The sequence below is a fragment of the Mastigoproctus giganteus genome, chromosome 10 (assembly GCF_048544385.1).
Source record: "Mastigoproctus giganteus isolate SK-2022 chromosome 10, ASM4854438v1, whole genome shotgun sequence".
NCBI classification, from domain to species: Eukaryota; Metazoa; Arthropoda; class Arachnida; order Uropygi; family Thelyphonidae; genus Mastigoproctus; species Mastigoproctus giganteus.
The window spans coordinates 89,570,790-89,594,969 of NC_143584.1; the positions used below are offsets into that span (position 1 = coordinate 89,570,790).

Here is a 24,180-nt window from a genome sequence, read left to right on the forward strand (position 1 = left end):
GGAACTTAGACCACTGGTGCATGTGGAACAACATATCAGTGGTCTCCACTATCAACTGCTTGCTGACCGTGTACATCCTGCTGTGTTACACTTTTCCCCGAATGGCAATGGTGTCTTCCAAGATGACAATGCGCCGAGCCATCGGGCACTTGTTGTGCAGGAATGGTTTGAGGAACACAGTTCTGACTTCCAGCATATCGATTGGCCTCCGAACTCTCCCGATATCAGTCCCATAGAGCACTTGTGGGACAATGTCTTACCCAACGTCTAACTGTACTCACATCTACAGTATTGTCATATAAACATTTTTGAGACACGTATGGATTTCAATAGGCGTCAATTCTTCCTTGGTAAGAAATTCAATCACCACTCTTTGTTTACATATATCTATAACATCCACCGTTTTGAATTATCCGTGTACTGCACTCATGAGACTGATCACACCGCCACTCAGTATGGTAAAACTAGAGACCCTAGTGACCACTCAGTGACATGCGAAATAATCTGCGGCGCCACATTTGAAAGCAAAAAATTAGGAGGTATTACTTTCATACTGCTCTTCATATTACACTGTGAATCCCTAGTGCAAATGAAATTTCTGTTTGTTTAAATTGGCTAACTCATTAATCATCTGTCTCAGAATCCTCTTCATGCTGTATTGGCTTAATGGTATATTTGCATTCAAGGCTCTGTGACTAGGGTTTCTTCCCGGGAAAAAATCGAACTTTAAATTTTCTGATTCCCAGGAAAAGCAAATTCATTTCCCGAGAAATTTAGATTTTTGTAATTTGGAGAAACAAAATTCTATTTTAAATAATAAGCTTTTAAAGGGAATTAAAGAGCAGCTTTTTAAACATAGAGATAAAGTCTTAGTGACCAATCCAAATAAATTAAATGAGGTTAATAATGTTTTTTTGCTATGGCAAATAAAAATGAAATTCTGCGATCTGCAAAATCGATAATGGAACAAATTTTCAAAGAAAAGTATACTTTAATAGAAGAGTCCGAAACAGAAAATAATACAAAGAAATGGAAAATTCGGAACCCTGGGAATTAGAAGCAGATTAAAAAACAGAGTTAGCGAGAGACATATCTATTTCAACGTCAAAAGCAGAGCCAATCCAATCAAATAAGGAATTTTCATCATTAAGAAGTGAGATGAATTTATATGAAGCAACGTGTACACTGACACTGGATCTAAAAATTTTATTAGATGCACTGCTAACAATTAGATCTACTTCAACCCAAAATGAAAGCAATTTTTCTACTTCAGACTTATTTGTAACTAAGCAAAGATCCAGGCTTTCCTACCAAGCAATTAATGCACTGTGTGTTTTAAAATTTCGTTTTAACAATAATTGTAAATGTTAAATGCTATTATTAGTTTTCCTTATAATAATAAATGTATAGAATAATGTTACCTATCTGTACTATGTACCAATATAATAAAATTTTCTGTTTACATTCATCAAACTAAGAGTCATATTTTTTTAATATTTAATTCTCATTAAATTTTAGTTTTTTTACTTACACACAATGTATGGTTCATTATTATAGTGTTTTATGACTAGAATAAGAACAAAAATTCTTATCAGAGAGATAGCAAATATTTAATCAATAAAATAAAATTTTCGGGAATTCTTTAGAATTCTTGGGAACCACAATTTCCCGTTCCCTATTTCCAAAGATTAAAAAAAAAAATTTATAAACCCTATCTGTGACTATTATAGCTTTAAAGATATACCATAACTCTAATGTACTCATGCTCTGTGAGCTATCTCCCTAGTTGAAAGAGGTCATGTAGCACCTTAAACTGTCATACTCTCCTTTCCTAATTTAAAAGGCGCCTCCGTAGCCAGGTGGGCAGGAGCGGCAGTGCATAGCACACGCTTCTTGATTAGACCGGGGTTTGAGCCCGTGAGCCACCAAATACGGAGGATGCGGAAAGGTCAGGGAATGACCACCGCATATCCCCGGAGCAATATGGCCTTAGTTGCTAATGCTCCTAAAAACCAAATAACAACAACAACCTAATTTAAATCCAACTTTTTTGCCTTTAACAGTTTCTCTCTCTCTCTCTCTCTCTCTCTCTCTCTCTCTCTCTCTCTCTCTCTCTCTCTCTCTCTCTCTCTCTCTCTCTCCATCCATTCATCCATCTTGGAACTCTGTGATCACTCCAGTAATGGTTCTTGTTTATACTCTGGCATGACATGACCACCAGGTCAGAAGGTTTACAGTAAATCATGAATAAAATTGTTAATCATATTTAGCAGTCACAGGCTTGAACCACAGTCCACTCAAAGAGTGCGTGTGCTATTGCACTCTTGCACTGTCAGCTCTTAGATGTCATTGATTCCTTGGTAATAATCAGGTCTATAATAGTCTAGAGTAACTAACAAAACATAGTAATACATGCATGTATTATTTTGAATATATGTCATTAACAGTTTTATGAAAATGGAAGAGACTAATCAAGCCATGTTTATAGTATTTTTGTTATTTTTTTCCCAGTAGATAGAATGGGTAAAAGTTTTATTATGTTGAAAATCAATCATCAGTGTCAAACAAATTTTTAATAACAAAAAATAAAAAATTTTTTTTAATTATTGCGATTCATTATGAAATAATCAAGCATTGGTATACAGCAAGCAAAAAACAAGACAACAATTCTGAAATAAAAATGAAATTGGTGACCCTTGTCACCACGTTTGTTACAATTGGGGGTGCCACTACTGCCTGGTTAATGGACACTATCATTGATAGTGAATGAACTATTGATATCAGTGAATGAACAGAGATATGTAGATATGTTAGAAAATGTTGTTATTCCAGATTTCAGACAGGCACCCCTATCTCATGTCTGGTAGAATGGGCAGGCCTACATATTCACTTAAAACTTATTGTATAATTAAGGGAACCTTTTGATGGAAAAAAAACATCAGTAGAGCTTTTGAAACAAAGTATCCACATTGTAGCCAGATTTGAATTCTGCCAATTACTGGTTGTGGGTTAATCTAAGACCGCATCTGCAGGCATGACCTAAAAATTATCACACAACTAAAGAAGGTAATCCAAATAGAGATTCTTTATTTTATTTTATTTACATATAGTTGTATGTTTGCATCAAAACTTGTATATTTTTAATTGAAGCTTAATATCCCACTGTTGCTAAGATGAAACTTTTTTGGATTTTTGCTATTATGGAAAAATTAATTTTCAATTTTTTTTTTTCATATAAGAAATTTTGATTAAATTAATTTATCTAAAATACATTCAAAATAAATTATATTATACATATTATTTCTTGCAATCATTAATAAAATTAAAGATAATTTTCTTGACAATATATAATTAATGCACTCTTATTTTTAAGTTGGGAGGACTGAAGCCTATCCAACTCTAGTGAAAAAACCACCTCCATCCAGTTTAATTGGAATTATTCCCCTAACTTCCTTGCTGTCTCAGGTGGCACTAGTCACACTTGCTCAAGTACTTGGAGTTTCCATCCTCTGGAAACAATCCTGGTAAGAAGAAAGAAATGATAAGTATTTTATATCTAGAAAAAATTGTGATTAAAACTATTTAATCACAATTTAATAAAGGCATAATAACAAGTTTTTTTTTTTTTTTTTTTTTAAGTCATTTCTTTTGAAAATGTTTGTTTGTAATGGACCACACTTTCTCAGGGTGGTTCATTGTAAAGAGAAACTATTTTGAATAACTGCTATGCAAATATGTATAAGTTATTTGAAAAATAATTTATAACCTTTTTTTTTATTGTTTCAGAATAATTTGTAATCTGAAAATATTATAAAAGTCCATACGGCTTACACTGAAGCATTATGGACTTTTATTTCAATTTAAATTGTGACTTTTATTGCAATTTAAAATGTGAAAATGCTACTGCAGAAGTTGCTTGCCGGTTCAAGACATTTTTTGCACATAAACCACCCACAATAAAGACCATGAAGCAAATTTTGAAGAAGTTCAATGAGGTGGGAGCCAATGCACATTCCACCACAACCTGGTAGACATATCTCAAAGACAATTTGGAACTTATAAAAGAGAATATCGAAAAATGTCTAAAAAAAAAAAAAAAAATCACAAAAAGCAAAGACTGGTTAATCATATTTTTTATCAAATTTATCATTCCATGTTGCTGCAAAATTGGAATGAGAACAACCAGTTAGAAGATCAAAATTTCCCAAAAGGTTTTTTCAATGAGTGCTAAAAATGCAGATATAATTCAGTGTTTTGTGGACTAATAAAAACTAAATTTAAAACAACATTTAAACTAAATGGAGCTGTTAATCACCATAACTGTTATTGTCGGGGACTCTATTGTCAGGGAGATGGGAAATATATTGTGCAAAAAGGATAGGTAGAATAGGACCAGGGTATGTCTGCCAGGAACAAAAGTTGATGACGTTGAAGAACAGATATCATCTTTTAAGAGCACCCTTTGTGCCCTTAAAAGATGATATCGTTGTACACATCGGCACTAATAACATTAAGAGTAGGAGATCTGCAGGCTTACTTAACAAGTACAGGTCAATGTTCAATAAAAGTCACGAGTTAGGGATAAATTTGAAAGTGTCTGCAATTCTGCCCAGCTACGATAGGAGGGAGTATATAATAAAAGCCTTGTCAATCAATTCACCCCTGGAGATATTCTGCAAGGCTCATTGGGTAGAAGTTTTCTCTGCCAGGTAATTGTTATTGTTATTTTGGTTTTTAGGAGCATTAGCAACTAAGGCCATATTGCTCCGGGATATGCGGTGGTCATTCCCTGACCTTTCTGCATCCTCCATATTTGGTGGTGACGGGCTTGAACCCCGGTCTAATCAAGAAGCATGGGCTACAGAGGCGCCTCTCTGCTAGGTCTGTGCTTGTTAACAGGAGAGACTGTTTCTAGAGGAATGGGATACACTTAAATAGAAAGGGTGCAAGAATATTTGCTGATGCTATCGGGGAAGTGTTTGGTAGGTCGGAAAACTACTAGCTTGGGGGGGGGGGGAGATTCACAGCACTAATAGATTAACAGTAGCCACAGGCAGAAATGAAAATGATTCTAGCACTACTTTTATTGGAATGAGCAGCAGCCTGGAAAGCGAGGTGCTGGGAATTTCGAAAACTGCTGGGAGTCATCATGGAACAAGTAAATACAGTCACTCCTTGTATAACACGTGTTTATGTTTACACTACACGAATTCGATCATACACAATTTATAAATAGGGGAACGATATCGTATATAATACGAACCGAATTCGCTTATGCACGATTCGCCTTTGTGTTTACAAGAAATGGCAGTCGAATGCGGAATCACCCCAACTGAACACAACATGATAGGAATGAAGAGAAGATTCTGAAAATGTATTTATGTTTTTTATATCAGTGAAGGGAAACACATTTCACCATAATAACTTAAAAACCCACACAATTCCAGCTATCGGTATTATCGCAAATGCAATTAGATTGAGTTTACTACCAGTTTATAACAGATTCCACTAGCTGAAACGCAACTGGAAATTGTTTTTATTGTTTTATGGTAGTAACCCCCCAGAAATGTGCTTTAGTAAAATGTGAGCTAGTGAGGTGTTCATAGTGTCTCTGCGTTCGGTGTTGTTTATTCAGTTGCTATATGCGCGCAACTTTGTTTATGTGTATCAAGCGTGTCTTATCATTTTGTAATTGTGCTTTATTTCCTAAAAATGGGTAAAATACTTAAAAGGTGTGAAAAAGAAGCATCCTGGTGAAGACACTACAGATTCAGAGAGAAAAAGAAAAGCAATATTGATAAACAGAGGCGGACTGGGTCAAAAATTCTTACCCGGGAAAATTTGTAGTGGCCTCATACTAGCGTTTATGGCCAAAATCACACCGGTCTCCGGCCCACTGGGGTTCCCCCTGGAAAGGCTTATGGCCAGTCTGCCTCTGTCGATAGAGAAAAAATATGAAATTGTGAAACGCTTTGAGCGAAATGAAAGACCATGTGATATTGCACGTGCTACAAGCCTAAATGAAGCAATGCTGAGAATTACAAAGAATGCAGAGAAAATAAAAACTTTCATATCAGAAACAACTCAGTGTAATTAAAATCCATTAGATTAAGACACAAAGAATTGGAAGAGACGGAATGGCTGTCATCTGTTTGGATAGAAAATCAAACAAAAAACAAGTCTGCTTACGATAGAAGCAAAAGCATTAGCAATATTTTATTATGTAATAGTCGTAATAAAATACGTAAGTATTTTATCACGATTATTTATTGTGTTTGGTAATGTTTTTGTTACAAATGTGTGTTGAATCTTGGGTGGTCAGCACCTAACCCCATTTTTCCCATGGGGCCTGTTGTTTATATTGCATGATTTTGCATTGCACGAGGGTTTCTAGGAACACAACTATCGTGCTATATGAGGACTGACTGTACATGGGTTGTGTTAGGGTAACTAAGAGTAAGGATAGATGCATGTATACTTGCATGTACACCAATGCTAGGAGTATAGTAAATAAATTTGACGAATTTGAGATGCTGGTAAATCCATCAAAGGCAGATATTTTTGGGATAGCAGAGACATGATGCCACACATAGGTAAGGTATGCAGAATTGGAATTTAGGGAGTACATGTATACAAAAAGGATAGAAAGGGAGGAGGAGTTATGCTGTTAGTTAAGAAACACATAAAATCTAAGGAAGTGCATCCAGTTGACATGGGTGGACAGTGCAGTGTTGAGTCAGTTTGGTGTGAGATAAGAACTGGGAAAGCAAAGTTGAAAGTAGGAGTGTGTTGTGTAGGTAGGGTGACCATACATCCTGGTTTAGCCGTGACAGTCCCGCATTTTAGAATGTTGTTCCAGCAAGTTTAATGTATGTCCCAGTTAAAAATATTTTTATTTCAACTATAAATTTTTTATTGATCTATTTTTCTATTTCATAGAGATTAATTAACATTAACTTCCCAAGGAATTTATTGCTTCTGAGTTACTTAATAATAGAATTATACCCAAATGTAGAATCTTATGCAAACAATCAATATGGAATAAATAAATTTTGAAGCTGTACTAAATCTCAAACACAGCTGTGCTATCTATTACACAACCAGACCGTGAATCAGCTAAACCATATCAGCCTGTGGGTGCCTCGCAGTCTGTGAACTTTTCTCTAGCTACCCTCAGAGCAAATATTTTTCTTTAAAAAAGTATCTGTTATTTAAAAATCCACTGGAGAAGGCTTAACTTAACTATAATAATTTTTATTTTCACCCATGTCAATGAAAAACTGAAAATGCACTTTTAATGAACATCTACAGGAATATATGATATACAGGAATTTTGCTAGCACAAATAAGGAGGTGATTAAACCTCTGTATAAGGCAATGGTCAGGCCACACCTTAAGTACTGCAAACAGTTCTTGGAGGCCTCATTTTAGGATGGAAGTAGAGCTGCTACAACAAGTACAGAGAAGGGCAGCGAGATTGGTCAATGGACAAAGGGTTGCTCTTACCAAGAAAGGCTTAAGTACTGCAAATTGCAGCATCTGGAGACTAGGCACCTGCGAGGTGATCTGATTTGAGGTGTATGAATGGTTTCAGCAAGCTGAAAGGTGATGGGATTCTTCCTGTTGCTCAGATTACACATTCAACCAGGCATAAATTGAAGAAAGACAGTTGCATAATAGATGTGCGGAAATTTGCCTTTAGTCGGAAGGTGGGTGATTGCTGGAACAACCCTTCCATCTGTCGTTGTGGAAGTTAATAGTTTAAATAAATTCAAGGAAGAACTGGGCAAACTTTGGAGTAAATGACTACTTGAGATTAGAATTTTTTTTATTATTATTTATTTATTATTTATTATTATTTTTTTTGGCTGATGCTGCCTAAGCTTGCTTTCTTGCATCATATGCTAATGCTAATTTAGCAATCTCATTGCATTTCTCTGCACACATACCAGAAGATCTAAATTCTTCTTCAAATGAGGCTGTCAGACCTGTATACAGTACTCAAGATATGGCTTAAGATTATGCCATTGTCTTGTACAATGGCATAATCACCTCCATATACCTGCTAGAAAAGTTCCCGTATATCACTGACAAAACCCCATGAGCTGCCCTGGTAACCTGTCTGCACAGCTCAGAGAACTTCATATCTGACTGCACATTTACTCCCAGGTCTTTTTCATTTACCACTAGACTGAGTGTAGTACTACACAATTGGTATATTTATCTGGGATTACCATTATCCATATGCAGTATGTACCTTGCATTTGTAAATATTAAATTTCAGCTACCATTTCTCAGCTCATTGGTCTAATTTTTCTATATCTTTTTATAATAGCTTACATTGATTATTGACTTTTTAACCAATCAGCCAACTTTTGTATCATTTGCAAACTTAGACATTAAGCCTGATATACATTAATTAATATTATTAATAAATATTGAAAACAACAATGGGCTCAACACTGAACCATGGGGAACCCCACTAATAACATTAGTCCAGAAAGAGCACTCATTGATAACCACTCTCTGTCTTCTCCTACTCAACCATCCCTTTATCTATAATAGCAACTTGCCTTTAATGCCACATTGTTCCAGTGCAGCAGTGTTTTATGCAAGCCAATATCAAAAGATACAGTTGCACATAAAAGAATACCTTCTGGAAACCAAACTATATGATATCAGAATTATTTTTTGCATCCAATTCCTTTGTGACTGCATCATACTATCCAATCAAATAGGTGAGACAAGATTTTTCTTTAGGCACAATATGGCCCAAGAGGCCCTTGTGCCAAAAAAATAATAATAATAAATTAATTAATAAAAAAAATATATATATATAAAATAATAATGATAAAAAAATAATAATAAAAAATAAAGGAAGAAGAAGAAGAAAAAAAACAATTTAAATAAATTGGCTGCACTAGAGTGGGAACTCGAAGCAGAGCGCGTGGAAAAAAAAAAAAAAAAATAGATATAAAATAATAAAATAAGTAAATAAATTGGCTGCGCTAGAGTGGGATCTCAAGGCAGAGAGCGTGAAGAACAAATTAAATAAATAAGAAAAATAATAATTTAATAAAAATAAAGAAAAGAATAATTTGATTTAGAAAATAAAGAAGATAAATAAAATAAATGAATGAAATGAAATGAAAATGAATGAATAAATAAACTGGCTGCACTAGAGTGGGAACTCCAGATAGCACGTGGAGAAAAAAAAAAAAAAAAATGAAGAAGATGGTGGCATGCGAATATAGAACTCTTTAAGTCACTGAAGAGGTATTGTTAGGTGCAGTAACAACTATGTAGCTCTGCTTCCTGCGCTCAAAGACTTCGGATGCATAGGATTGGAATGCCTTTACATTGTCAGGTGTTTGGAGTAGAGGCTCTAGTTGCTGTTCTGAGATACCTGGCACAGCCTGCAGCAGGGTCCTTCTTAAGTCATCGTACAACCTGCATTCGAAAAGAAGATGTTTCCAATTCTCTGAACTGCCGCAGAAACAGCGATCTGTTGGTAGCAAACCCAGTTGATGTAATTTTTCGTTGAGGGACCCGTGTCCGGTAACTAAGTAGGAGGATTCCAAGGTGAGAGAAAGCCAGGTCTTTACCGTTTTCAGGGTTGTGAAAGTGACATCAGGGAGGAATTTTCTTGTAACGGAGCCTGTGTGTAAGGTGTTCCATCTAGACTGCCAAATGTTGACGAGTTCCTTAAAACGAGTGGAGAGACTCTGTTAGAGATAATCATTAATTAACCTAACTGCCCTCTTCTGAATGGAATCTAGAAGCTTGAGAGGGGGTTTGGGGGCACCGCCGTAGATGTGGGAACAATATTCCATGGTAGAGAAGATTTGCGATTTGTGCAGAGTGAACAGCTGTTTGGAAGAAAAGTAAAACGAGAGCGAAAGAGAAAACCAACTTTTTTAGATGCAGAGGAAGCAATATTTGTAATGTGCTTGTGACAAGAGAGATTAGAAGTCATGGTAATCCCCTAAAAAGATATATCATCTTGCCTAGAAATCGGACTGTCACCAAAGATAAGCATAGGAGCAGAAGAATCCTTTTTGCGACATATAAGCCGAGACTGAGTTTTAGAAGGTTTGAAATCAACTAAGTTGTCTTTGCCCCACTAGAGAATTACATAGAGATCGGCATTTAAGGAATTGGTAGCAGATTTTCGAGAAGTTTAAGCTGATTGAGCAGGACAAGTTTTCTCAAAATGGAAATTGAAATGCAATGTGCTATCATCGGCAAAAATATGGATAGGATTTACCGTCAATTGAAGAAGGTCATTAATATACAGGAGAAAGAGAGTAGGAGAAAGAACTGAACCTTGGGGGAAAACTGACATTAGTGGAGAAATTAGAAGACAGAGAGCCATCTACCATCACCTTCAGTGAGCAATCAGAGAGAAAACTGGATAACCAATTACAAAAAGCAGTTGGCAAACCATAAGATGGAAGGTTGTTTAGAAGACCTTTATGCCAAACACGATCGAAAGCTTTTGAGATGTCAAGAGCAACTGCTTATGTTTCCCCGAACTTTTTTCCATTGAATTTGTCACATAAGTCAGAATATCACCACTGTGGATCGACACTGATGGAATACATATTGGCGATTGTTGATCAGATGGAAGGTTTCTAGGTAGTTTAAGAGTTGGCAGTTAACTGATTTCTCCATTACTTTAGAAAGAGTAGAAGTAATTGCAATGGGACGATAATTGGATAGGAGGGATTTGTCACCCTTTTTAGGAACTGGCTGGATATGAGCAAATTTCCAAGCAGAATCAAAAACACCTTTGGAATAAGAAAGTGAAAAAATATGACACAAAATAGAAGCGAGTGCAGGATTAGAGAACAAGTGGAGAAATACCATCAGGACTTGGAGCTTTCTTAGCATCAAGATTCATCAAAATCCTTCTGACATCCTTTTGATGGAAGACCAGAGGAGGCATTGAATGGAGTGTGTTGGGAATGGTGGGAGGTGTTTTACCAAGATCATTAATACATGAGTTGGAAGAAAAATGGGATGCTAGCAGGTGAGCTTTATCCATGCCTGAAGTGACAACAGAACCTTCTGGTTTGGGCAGAGGTGGGAGCAAAGATGGGCAAAAGTTGTGGCCAATAGCTTTGGCACAAGACCAGAATGCTCGGCTACCATTAGAGCAAGAAGCAAGTTTTCTACTCTTAGCCTGTTAAAAATCTAGTTTGGAGTGATTAATAACTGCTTTACAATTGTTGCGAGCTTTGGTGTAGGCAGAAAATGAAATTGAAGAATTGGAAACAAGCCAATTACAATATGTAACATTCTTCTCCTAAATGGCCTTAGCACATTTATTGGAAAACCGAGGTTTAGACAAAGGATGAGATTTTAAGGTGGATTGTGTGATAAAGGATTCCATTCCTACAAGAATAATCTCACTGACACGATCTGAGCAAACATTGACATCAGAAGTTTTGAAATAAGTAATCCGACCAAGGAAAAGAAGAAAAGAAATCTCGCAGGTCATCCCATTTTGAATTCTTGTAATGCCAAACAACACGAAGTTGGGAATAGCCATGAGATAAAGGCTCCATGGGAGAAGAGACAATCACCAAGTTATGATCTGAGGTGCCTAAAGGACCACCCACTTCGACTGTGTACTTAGAAGGGTTGTTTGTGAGAAAAAGATCAAGTGCGTTGGCTGTATGGTTAGGATTGTTCAGTATTCTGGTAAGTAAATGAATAATTTATGTGAGGCCATTAATAATTGCAAAAGCCTCAGCATCTTGACCAGCTGGGTCTCTGTGACTAGAAACGGAAGCCAGCTGGAGTTGTGAACATTAATATCACCAAGAAAAATTACCTCACTGTTAGGAAAGTTGGACTGGAGAAAGTCAAATTGCAAAGAGAGGAAATCAAAGAGCTCCAAAGTGATTAGTGGAATTGGGATAACGGTAGAGACAACAGATGAATTTGACACAATGAGGTAGAGAGATTTTAAGCCAGAGAAGATCAAAGAGAGGAGATTCCAAATTACCAAGTCTCTGACAGGGAATATCAGAACAGACATATGCATAAGTGTACCACCTTTGAGGCGAAAGGAATCATACACTGAATAATTTGGGCAACCGAGATGAGCAGTAGAAGAATCAACCGATAACTGAGATTTTGTCAGAAAAAGTACATGGGGTTTGGCAGACTACAAGTGGAAATGAGCATTATTGAGATTAGAATTGAGAACACGTATATTTGTGAAATGAACTAGGAAGTGTTTGGGAGGTTTAGATCTTTTCGCAGATAAGCTCTGTCTATTAGTTTGACAATTCGTGGTGTATTCAATATTAAGAAAAAGTGGGGGGGACATGCTGTATGAAGTAATGAAATTTTTGGATATGGCATACACATGGTAAGAATATACTCAGATCTTTGGCATAACGTGGCCTCGACAATGCCCCCACATACACACTACTCCGACTCCCTCCGAGTAGTGTGTGTATGCGGGTCACTATCTGGCAGAGTAGAGGTAGCAAGATTATACACTAGCTGATCTGGAAGCCTGCTAAAGCGTTACCAATTGGTTTGGTCCGGTGTACTAACTAGCAGGCAGCTGGCCTGCAAACACCGTTTTAGAGCTGTACCCTTAAAAATGTAAGGAAGTTTAGATCTTGCCATGATGTCCGTTATAACCTCAAAATTCATCAGTCATACTTCATGATGGAAGAGATAGGGAGGGGTTGACCGGAATTTAGCTCTGGAGACTAAACATGAGTTCCATCCACTTCAAACCTCCAATAAGCAAAGTGGTTGTATTGCGCTGGTTGATGAGAGTCATCTACCACCTAGTATTGCCTGATAACACAGAAGGGCAGCATTCCTCCATGTGGTGTGGGCACCACACATCAACCCCTACTTACGTTGGTTCACACCTGGGTGGTCACCCACAGTGTGCTTATGCATGGGGGTTATACCAAAGATTACTAACAGTCCCACCCTCATGAAGGTGCAAGCAGAGGATTTGGCTGTCACAGACCATCCGCATGTCGCCGAAATTGGGTCCACTTGACTTGAGTGTCACCCGAATATCAGTTCCATCAGCGTTTTAGACTCCCAGGTAGCAAGTACAGCTTGTCTGGCATATCTGAGAAAGTAGAATTTAGTAGAATATGAATTTTCTATCTCCTATCAAGTATATATATTAAGTCATAATGTTACGTTTGTAAAATCTAAGTGGTTATATGTATTAGGTTAAAACATTATATTTGTAAAATCTAAGTAGCTATAATAGATAATAAATTTAACTATCATTGCCACCCATGTGGATCAAACTCTCACGCTAGCTATCTATGCCAAATCACCGATTCTAAAAGCTCTGCGAATATTACTGTTGTATGTTACGATCTACATGACAAGTTAAATTATTAAAACACATAAGAAGTGCTATATAGTTCAAAATCTTCTGCTGATACTGATTACACTGCTACAAGTTACATAAATGCTTCCAGTATGGCGCCTCTGTAGCCAGGTGGGCAGGAGCAGCAGTGCATAGCACATGCTTCTTGATTATACTGGGGTTCGAGCCCATGGCCACCAAATACGGAGGATGCGGAAAGGTCAGGGAATGACCACCACATATCCCCGGAGCAATATGGCCTTAGTTGCTAATGCTCCTAAAATCCAAATAACAAACAACGACAAGCTTCCAGTATCTACTATATCTATACGAAAAAGCCGCTCCGTAGCCAGGTGGGCAGAAGCAGCAGTGCGTAGCTCACGCTTCTTGATTGGACCAGGGTTCGAGCCCATGACTACAAATACGGAGGATGCGGAAAGGTCAGGGAATGACCACCGCATATCCTCGGAGCAATATAGCCTTGGTTGCTAATGCTCCTAAAAACCAAATAAACAACACCAAACAACTATTCTAAAACAATGGTGGCCAATTTGAATGCTACTGTCAATTCAATACTGGCAGAAATCGACTGTGATATTTCATGCAATTACAAGGCCGAGATTGGCACCTCCGTAGCCAGGTGGGCAGGAGCAGCAGTGCGTAACACATACTTCTTGATTAGACCAGTGTTCGAGCCCATGAGCCTCCAAATACGGAGGATGCGGAAAGGTCAGGGAATGACCACCGCATATCCCCGGAGCAATATGACCTCAGTTGCTAATGCTCCTAAAAAAAAAACAAATAACAAAATAAATAACAAGGCCGTGTAAAGAATAAATGCACCAAATTAATTTTAAAATCTCAAAAAAATACTATATACTATACTACTAATTTAAATCAAAAATTTAAACCAAAAACAATAATTTCAAATCAATAAATAAGAAAAGTCAACTTAGCAGCTTTGAAAACATCTTGCTCTCACTAGCCTCGTCAGCCTATTTGTATTAATACTCGACAAGGTTTTTTCTATCAGTACGGTGGTTAGCACAAAATCAAAATTTTCAATATTATTTTTAATCTGGAAGGCTTTTGACTTTATCACTTTTTGATGATTGTATAATAATCTTATTTAATGCCATTAGCAAATCATGAAATCTCAATTTTATAGCAATTATATATGCAAGCCAACTAGACCAACAAGTTGGATTTAATTTCTTCAATATAATATCGCATTCCCTTGTAAAACCAAAAAAACAGGAGGTGCTACCCAACTGTTCCTGAAATTTGAATATTGCACAGGAACTACACTAATATGGACTTGTGGCACTAGGTAACACTGCATGCATCCTTTGTGAATCAGTGTGCCACATGGCATCAGACTGGATAGAGGCATTGAATGTTTATGTGCAGTTCTTGGCGTTGTGTTTTGCGTAGTTTGCGATTGTTGTGATGAGAGAGCAACATGCTTGCATCAAGTTTTGTTTCCTTCTTAACGATACAACAGTAGAAACCCATAAGAAGTTGAAACAAGCTTTTGGTGATGATGCTTTAGGTCAGACACGGACCTACTACTGGTTTATCCATTTTAAAAACGGTCGAATGTTGGTTGATGATGACGATCGCTCTGGGCGTCCATCATCGAGCACTACCCTGAAAAATGTTGCAGAAGTTCGGGCAGCGATCCATGAAGACCGCAGGCGGACCATCCATGATATTTGTGGCATTGTAGGACTATCGTACTGTTACTGAGTGAAGACTAAAAGCAGCATCGCATGGAATTTAGCAGAGATCTTCAAGAACCGGCCAGGAGTGATCAAAACTCCCTTTCTACAGCCGTCACTGGTGATGAGAGTTGGTTATATGGTATGACCCAGAAACCAAGCAATAATCATCCCAGTGGAAGAGCCTATCTTCGCCCTGACCGAAGAAAGCCCGACAAGTGAGGAGCTTTGTGAAGGCCGTGCTGATCTGTTTTTTGGACACTGAAGGGATTGTCCATAAGGATTCATCCCTCCTGGCCAGACCATCAACACAAAGTTCTACTGTGATGTCTTGAGGCAGTTAAGGGAAGCCGTCAGGTGGAAACATCCAGAGAAGTGGTGCACAAAGAACTGGACCTTTCATCATGACAATGCATGGGCCCACACATCTCTTCCTGTGGTGCAGTTTTTGGCATCCAGCAACATGACAATCATCCCTCACCCCACTTATTGGCCAGACTTAGCCCCCTGCGACTTCCTCCTCTTCCCAAGAATGAAAAATGAAGCTGAAGGGTCAAAAATTTGACAGCATAGAGGATATCCAAACCGAATTGCAGGTGGTGCTGAACACTATGATGAAGAAGGACTTCCGGAACGCATTCAAATCATGGGAGAAGTACTGGGATCAGTGTTTACGCTTTCAAGGGAACTACTTTAAGGGTGACAGTGGTGAATAAGACTCAGGGTGAGTCTAATTTATTTTATAAATACATTTCAGGAACTTTTGGGTAGCACTCGTATATACTTTGAACAATGCTGAAATATTTGTAGTAGTCCATTTACTGCATCATTAATAATGAAATTGAGATTGCAATAATAATACTATACTCAATAATAATGACCCCCAATAAATGTGCCCCTACTCCAATAATGGGCCTCTATTTGACTTTGGCCCCTGCAGTCACAAATCCTTAACCATTGTCATGGAAGCAGCATCTAGTTAACAATAAACATGCTTCATGTGAAAAAAATTATTATTTGTAGACACAGTAAATTTAATCATAAACATAACTAAGAAACTTACATTTTTACTCAATTAAAGTTTTTTCTGTTACGGGCAGGAGGGCAGTGGGCCCCAATGCAGGATTCCATCTTCTACACTTTCCTTTCAGTTATCACAAAGTCATTTAGCTTCTCATTAGGGTTTGATAAACTTCTGGCATCCCCTATCCTAAATAATTCCTCATGTGTGAATATTGATGCAAAATACCTATTCAATTCGTCTGCAACCTGAGCATTGTCATCAACAGTTAACCCATAAAAATCAAGTGACCCAATGTGATTCAATCCCTTCCTTCTACTATTAATATATGCATGGAAGTCTTTGCTGTTTTTCTTTTCATGGTTTGCCAGAGACTTTGCATAATCTGCCTCTTGCTTAACCTCCTTTGTGACTTGATTACAGACTAATTTATTTCTACCTAAGCGTCTTATCACCTGATAATTTACATGCATCCCATGCCCTTTTCTTCTCTGCCACGTGTCTCAAATAGTTCATCTGACATCCATTTAGGTCTACTCCTTGAACAGTCTACTCCTTGAATAGGTCTACTCCTTGAACAGTGGGAAGTATTCATACCTTTTGATGGTATGAAAAGCTTAGTATCTTCTTTGATTGCTTTCCTGAATACTTCCCATTTAGAATTTGGTAACATCATCAGTTGGTCCCATTGCACAGAAATTAAAAACTATCTGAGACCACTGTAGTCACCCTTATGAAAGCAAAAGCCTTTACCTTCGACAGTAGTTATGTCTTTAATTAAATTCCACATTAGTACACTGATCGTTGCCACCCAGTGGGTCTTTTACCTTCAAATTCTTAATGCATGAAGAATCACTGATGATAACCAGATCAAGAGTATTGCTTTTTCTTGTTGCCCCTCTACAGTGCTGCTGTAGAAAACAGTCATCCAAGAAATCCACAAAAGTCTTACTAGTCTGCAAGTAACCTGCCCACAAAAATTGCAGTCAACATCTGGAAAGTTAAAATCCCCATTATGAGACATTCTCATTTGCTGCCCCACTCTATTTCTCTTTATATCTGTTTGGTATACCCATCACAGTCATTAGGCCTATAACACACTCCTACTCTGTTTTGTTTTGCCAGTGCTTATATCACATCAAACTGACTCAACACTGTACTCCTCACCCATGTCAAATCCTTTCCTGTGTGTCTTTCCTATATACATTGTACTTCCCCTATTCAAATTCATCATTACTTATGTCTTTATTTGATGTATTTCAGATTCATCAAATTTATTTACAGTACTCCTAGGGTGCCTCCATAGCCAGGTGGGAAGGAGCAGCAGTACGTAGCACACGCTTCTTGATTAGACCGGGGTTCGAGCCTGTCACCACCAAATACGGAGGATGCGGAAAGGTCAGGGAATGACCACCGCATATCCCAGAGCAATATGGCCTTAGTTGCTAATGCTCCTAAAAACCAAATAACAAACAAACAACAACAAACAGTACTCCTAGCATTAATGTACATGCAAATATACATGCACATGTCCTTACTCTAGCTGATTCTTGCACTGCTACTCCAATAGTAGCAGTGCAAGAGTCACTATCCCATCTGCCTGTGGTTCTAGTTAAGCTATTAGTCTTGTTACCCTCCCCCCAATCTAGCAGTTTTCCAACCCACCTATCACTGCCTTGATAGCATCAGCAAATATTCTTGCACCCCTTCTATTCAAATATATTCCATACCTGTAAAAACAATCTCTCTTGTTAACAAGCACAGACCATGCTGTGAAAACTTTTACCCATATGAGCCCTGGACGTTCTCTCCAGTGCCCAATTGATTGACAAGGCTCTCAATATATACTCCCTCATGTCAGATAGAATTGCAGACACTTACAGGCCTAAGTACAGGCCTAACTCCTGACTTTTTCACAACAGAACTGGATTGTTTAAAAATCTAACACACAGACATGGCAACAAACAACTCTTTCACATCAACATTACGTTACCATCCAGGTTATGTCTAGACTACAATAAAGAAAGCACTATTATGTTTCCGAAACCAAAGTGAACCAACAACTAATTAATACAAGCAGCTAGAGAAAAAGGTATCACCAACAAAATCCTTCATAAAATGATTAGTGGACAAACAAAAATTAAATGCAGTCAGATCGCCACCCAGTCACTGAAGGGTTAAATAAGCTGGTCTTTCAAAAGGTGCAAAGCAATTGTTTCAGACTTTTCTCTTTATATTTACATACTTATCTCATGACCCAAATTTAAATTGTAAAAATTTAAAAATAATTTATCAGAAATGGAAATCTCACTTTTCTTTTATAAATACATATCTTGGTGATGTCAATAATATCACTAATTATCATTATTAGGTACAAGCCTCATGAGCCAAAAAGTGAGGAAGACTTTCAGAGTCATGACAATTTTGCCATCTTTGCAGTATCAGTCTTCCAGTACATTTCATTGGCGATTATTTTCTCCAAAGGAGCACCATATCGAAAATCTATTTTTACAAATGGTAAGTTACCATTTGGAAAATTAAATTTTGCATAAAGAGATATTAGTGAAACATTTAATTAGTGTGTTATTACCAGTAGTTATAACCATTCAAAAGGAGAAAATTGAATGCAGATGAAAGCATTAAGACATTGTTACATAATTCACATCCTTCTGCAGAAATTTTATCAGGCGATAATAGTGATATCAGGTGCCTTTTCTTAACTCCTAATACTACAGCTGTTATGGATCAGGGAGACATACTGATCTGTCAGCATCTACATCTAAGAAAATAATGGAAGGCTGGTTTTTTTTTTTTTTTTTTTTTGAGAGATGATTAGGAGAGTGAGCAGGATGGAAAACTGACCAAAATTAAAAATTATAACAAAAAAAGTGCTATTTACACCTGGGCTGCAAGTGGAATGAAATAATATACAATAGTAATTGCATGGACCCGAGACAGAGCATACTGCTACCGGGTGAGTCCACAGGTGGCAGATAGTGGAACGACCTTCAGATATGGAGGTCAGCTATGAATAACCAATAAACAGCCGCAAGCCAAACCTGGGCTCAACTAGCTCCGGCTGTCAGTACCCAGCAAGGCCCCTGTCCAGGGTTACAGCTCCCATGCTTAGGATAACGAGCGATGGCCAATGGCAGAATCCACAGTTAGTAAACTGAGGAAGAAGGCAGATGAGCTATGGCCTCAGAAGGCAACGGTTGTTTCAAGCAGAGGAACTTCTGGGAAGAGAGATGGTGTTCTTGGTAAACACATCTGGCAGAAGGCAATGGCAAACCACTGCTGTAAAATGCCAAGAATGTCATGGTCATGCACAATTTAAGAAAGGAAGACAACAGCGTGAAGGAGATCTCAGTGTCGTCAGATGCAGATGCCTCGCTCAGTACGGATAACCATGAACTGCAGGTGGTGCCGAATCATCAACAAGAAACTGTAAGCAGAACCAGCAGAAACAGAAAGAAAAACAGGCGCGCGTTGAAATTGGCTACTTGGAATGTGAGGACTCTTTTCCAATGCAGTAGTAGTAGTAGTAGTGGCATGTGATGCAAGAAAGCAAATGTATGAGCTTATGCAGCATCAGCCAAAAAAAAAAAAAAAAAAAAAAATCACACCATTCCCTCCAAATGCCTGTCCAGTTCCTCCTTAAATTTATTCAACCTATCAACTTCCACAACGACAGATGGAAGTTTGTTTCAGCAATTAACCACCCGCTGGCTAAAGGCAAATTTCCGCACATCTATTCTACATCTGTCTTTTCTTAATTTGAATTTATGCCCCCTTAGGTTCGTAATCTGAACAAGTGGAAGGATCCCATCAGAATTCAGAGTGCTCAATCCATTCAAGGCCTTATATACCTCAATCAGATCACCGCGCAGGTGCCTAGTCTCCAGCCACTGCAATTTGCAGAACTTAAGCCTCTCTTGGTAAAAGGATCCCTTCATTCCCCTCACCAATCTTGTTGCCCTTCTCTGTACCCGCTCAAGTAAATCTACATCCTTCCTAAAATGAGGTCTCCAGACCTGTACACAGTACTCAAGGCGTGGCCTGACCATTGCCTTATACAGAGGGATAATCACCTCCTTTTCCCTGCTAGCAAAATTCCTATATATCATTGACAAAACCCCATGACCTGCCCTGGCAGCCTGTCTGCATTGCTCAGAGAACTTCATATCTGACTGCACAATTACTCCCAGGTGTTTTTCATTTTCTACCACCTTAAGTGTAGTACCACACAGTTGGTACGTTTCTCTGGGGTTATTTCTACCCATATGCAGTACTTTGCATTTGTCAAGGTTAAACTTCAGTTGCCACTTCTTAGCCCATCTGCCCAAATTATCTAGATCCTGTTGCGGTAGCAGACTGCCATTACTGTCATTAACAACCCTGCCAACCTTTGTATCATCTGCAAAATGCGGCAAACTTGAGAATGTAAAACAGGAAATGGAACAATTACAAATTAACATACTTGAATTATGTGAGATCAGGTGGAAAGAGAGTGGAGACTTCAAGACAGGGCAACAAAGAATGATTTATTTGGGAGGAGACAGACACGAAAGAGGAGTTGGGGTTTTGTTGGATAGGGCAATGTCTGAGAGCATGTTAGGTTGGTGGGTGTTATCGGACAGAATACTGCTGGTCAAACTCAAAGGAAAACCTTTTGATATGGCCATCATTCAGGTGTATGCTCCAACAGCAGAGAGTAGTGAAGTGGAACTAGAAAAGTTTTACGAGCAGCTGGAATCAGCAAGGAAACAATGCAAATCTCAGGAAATTATAATCATAATGGGAGACTTAAATGCAAAAGTAGGAAGTGAGCCAGATGGAGACGTGATAGGAAGATATAGATTGGGAAATCAAATGAAAGAGGCAAAATCTGGGCACAGTGGTGCAAGATAAATCAACAAGTGATTACCAACACTTGGTTTAAAGAACATCCAAGGCACACCTGGACATGGAAAAGTCCAGGAAAAACTGAAACAAAGCACAAGAACAGAATGTTTTCAATTTGATCTATTGCAGAAAGATGATGGCATTAGGAATGCATATGCTGAGGCAGTCAGAGACATGTATGAGATACTTGCAAATGAAGGAAACAGCAAATGGCATGCACTGAAGGAAGCCTTCGCCAACACAGCATATGAGACCATTCCAAAGAAAGAAAGGAAAAGTAAAAATCAATGGATGACGAGCAATATCCTGAGCTTCATGAGGCAAAAGAATATCGGAAGAATGACAAGGAAATTAAGAGGGAATGCAAAGAGGCAAAAGAAGCATGGTTAAATGAGCAGTGCCAAGAGATTGAAAATTATGAATACTATTGGTGGGATATAAGATCTGTCCAGCGTCTGGCTGTATAAAAGTGAAGGACAGAACAGTAATCATGGAAAAAGGCAAAGTTATGGACAGAATACGAAGAACTCTTTCAGGACGAACACGGGGGAAAAACCAATAAGCCATAGGACCCTGAAATACCGAAATTGGAAGTCAGGGCAGCTGTATCCCGATTAAAAAGTAATAAGGCAGCTGGACCCAGATGCCATCGTGACAGAAATGATAAGGGCTTTGGTTGATTTTGGCATTGCAATAATAGCTGAGGTGCTAAATGAGATATATGACAGTGGAGTGATACCAGAGGATCTTAGTAAATCCATATTCATAGCTCTGCCAAAGAAACCAGGGGCTCTGATTGTGAACTACATTGCACCATTAGCTTAATGAGTAATATTACTAAAATTCTTCTAAGAATAATATTGATGAGGATAAGGAATAAAATAAGGCAAGAGATAGGAGAAGAACAATGGGGATTTATGCAAAATACTGGAATAAGAAATGCTAGCTTCATGATAAGGATAATGTCGGAGAGGGCTATTGAAATGCAGAGAGACCTATTTATGTGTTTCATTGATCTTATGAAGGCATTCAACAGGTTTAAACATGAAGAGCTCTTCAACATTCTAGATTGTTTAGACATAGAGGGAAAGACATAAGGATACTCAGAAACTTATACTGGGAACAAACAGCAAGCCTGAGAATTGGAAAAGACAGGGGTGAGAACATAAGAATTCTGAGGGGTGTAAGATAGGGCTGTATTTGCTCTCTGAACCTATTCAATCTCTACAGCGAGGAAATTATGAGAGGAACACCTGGAATTGGAGGATTTCCGTTTGACGAACAGAATGTAAACAACATCAGATATGCAGACGACATCGCTCTCATTGCTGAGACAGAAGAACTACAGGAACTTCTAGACAAAGTAGTGGAACAAAGTAGAAGGAAAGGCTTAACAATAAACATAAAAAAAAAAAAAAAAAAAAAAAAAGGCAGAGTGCATAGTTTTCAGCAAAAAGAAAATTGTGCCCAAATGCATACTGAAAATAGGGAACAACATCATAAGACAAGTAGAGAAATACAATTATCTAGGGAGTTGCATTACACGAGATGGATGATCAGATAATGAAATCAAAAGACGGATTGGTATGGCCAAGGCCACATTTCAGAAACTGGGCAACATACTAAAAGATAGGAAATTGTCAATGAAAACGAAAAACAGAATTTTGAAATGTTATGTTATATTTGTCCTTACATACAGTAGTGAATGCTGGGCAATCTCCCGAGAAATGGCAAAGAGTTTGGAGGGGACAGAAATATGGTTTTATAGACAGATGCTAAGAATATCCTGAACTGAACATATCACGAATGTAGAGGTACTACAAAGAGCAGGAACACAAAGATCATTACTGAGGAACATAAGAGAAAAGCAGCTGAAATTTTTTGGGCACATCATGAGGAAGGAAGGTTTGGAGGAGATCATCATGACAGGCAAAGTGAATGGAAAGCAAAGCAGAGGAAGACAAAGAATAAACTATATTAGTAGTCTGACCAACTGGATGAATGTACGGAGTCTAGACCTGCTGAGAACAGCAAAAGATCGAGAGATGTGGAAGACCGTGATCACCAACGTCCTTAATGGACACAATACATATAAAGAGAGAGAGAATTGCATGGAGAAAAAAGCTATTTAATGATGAGTGTTTTTATTGCTCTTAATGACTTAAATGCATCAAAGTTGCAGAATATCTTGAGTAGCAGTGGTGAAAAAAGTACTAATTTCGGGTTATAAAAACATTCAAGTGGGAGGGTGGGGAGAATCTCTAGAGAAGAAGAAGAAAGTAAATAAAAAGCAAAATTTCATGAAAGCCAGAAGTTACTTCAGTTCCCTTATTATATTTGCTATGTCTGATGCGGTACTCAGAAAATGTTTTTACACTCTAAAAGAAATGAACAATGGCATTATGATACAAAAATATGATTACGATCTTTACACAATATCTGTTTCTTCAGAAAATGAATTTGGACCACCTGTACCTGATTAAAATTACAGTTATTAATTTGTAGATCAGTTATTGTTAAGAAAATCATGAAATCATATTGTTCCTGTTTTACTTGATTTTGAATGCTTTATGTTCAATTTTATTTTGAATATAAACATTTTCATAAATATTTTTCTTTTCATCACATTCATATCCTAATACCATCTAAATTAGCATATGTTACTGGGTTGAGAATAAATTTGCTTCTTTTTATAAACTGTGAATTGAAATAAATAAAATAAATAGAGTGGGCCATTAAATCAGAATGTGTTATAATGGGGGATTTTAACTTTCCAGTTATTGACTGGAACTTGTATGTTGGCCACTAACAAGACTTCTGTGGATTTCTTGGATGATATGTTTTCTACGGCAACATGTTCGAGAGGCAACCAGCGGGAGTAATACTCTTGATCTGATTATCAGCAGTGATTCTTCATTCATTAATAATCTGCAGATAAAGGAACCACTAAATGGCAGTGATCACAGTACACTGATGTGGGATTTCCTTAAAGATGTAACTACAATTGGGAGTAAGGTGAAGGGTTTTTGTTTTCGTAAAGGCAACTACAGTGGTCTGAGAGAGTTTTTAAATTCTATACAGTGGGATCAACTGATGATGTTACCAACAGTGAATTCTAAATGGGAAGCCTTCAGGGACTTAATCTTATAGGGTACTAGTCTTTTCAT

At 37.7% G+C, this 24,180-nt stretch overlaps 1 protein-coding gene across 5 annotated transcripts in view; it reads left to right on the forward strand.

The window, feature by feature from the left end:
* LOC150079142 (polyamine-transporting ATPase 13A3-like) overlaps positions 1-24,180 on the forward strand; it is a 750,840-nt gene that overhangs the window by 681,073 nt on the left and 45,587 nt on the right. For 3 of the 5 annotated variants that reach the window (XR_016547548.1, XR_016547549.1, XM_090383359.1), the window contains exon 25: positions 3,374-3,497. Coding sequence is in view for 1 of the 5 variants with exons in the window: in XM_090383358.1 (XP_090239484.1) it covers positions 3,374-3,524; positions 18,480-18,625 (297 nt within the window). In the remaining 4 variants the exon portion in view is untranslated. Of the gene's footprint in view, positions 1-3,373; positions 3,525-18,479; positions 18,626-24,180 lie in introns of those variants that run through there. The other 2 variants (XM_090383358.1, XR_016547547.1) reach the window with 2 other exon arrangements.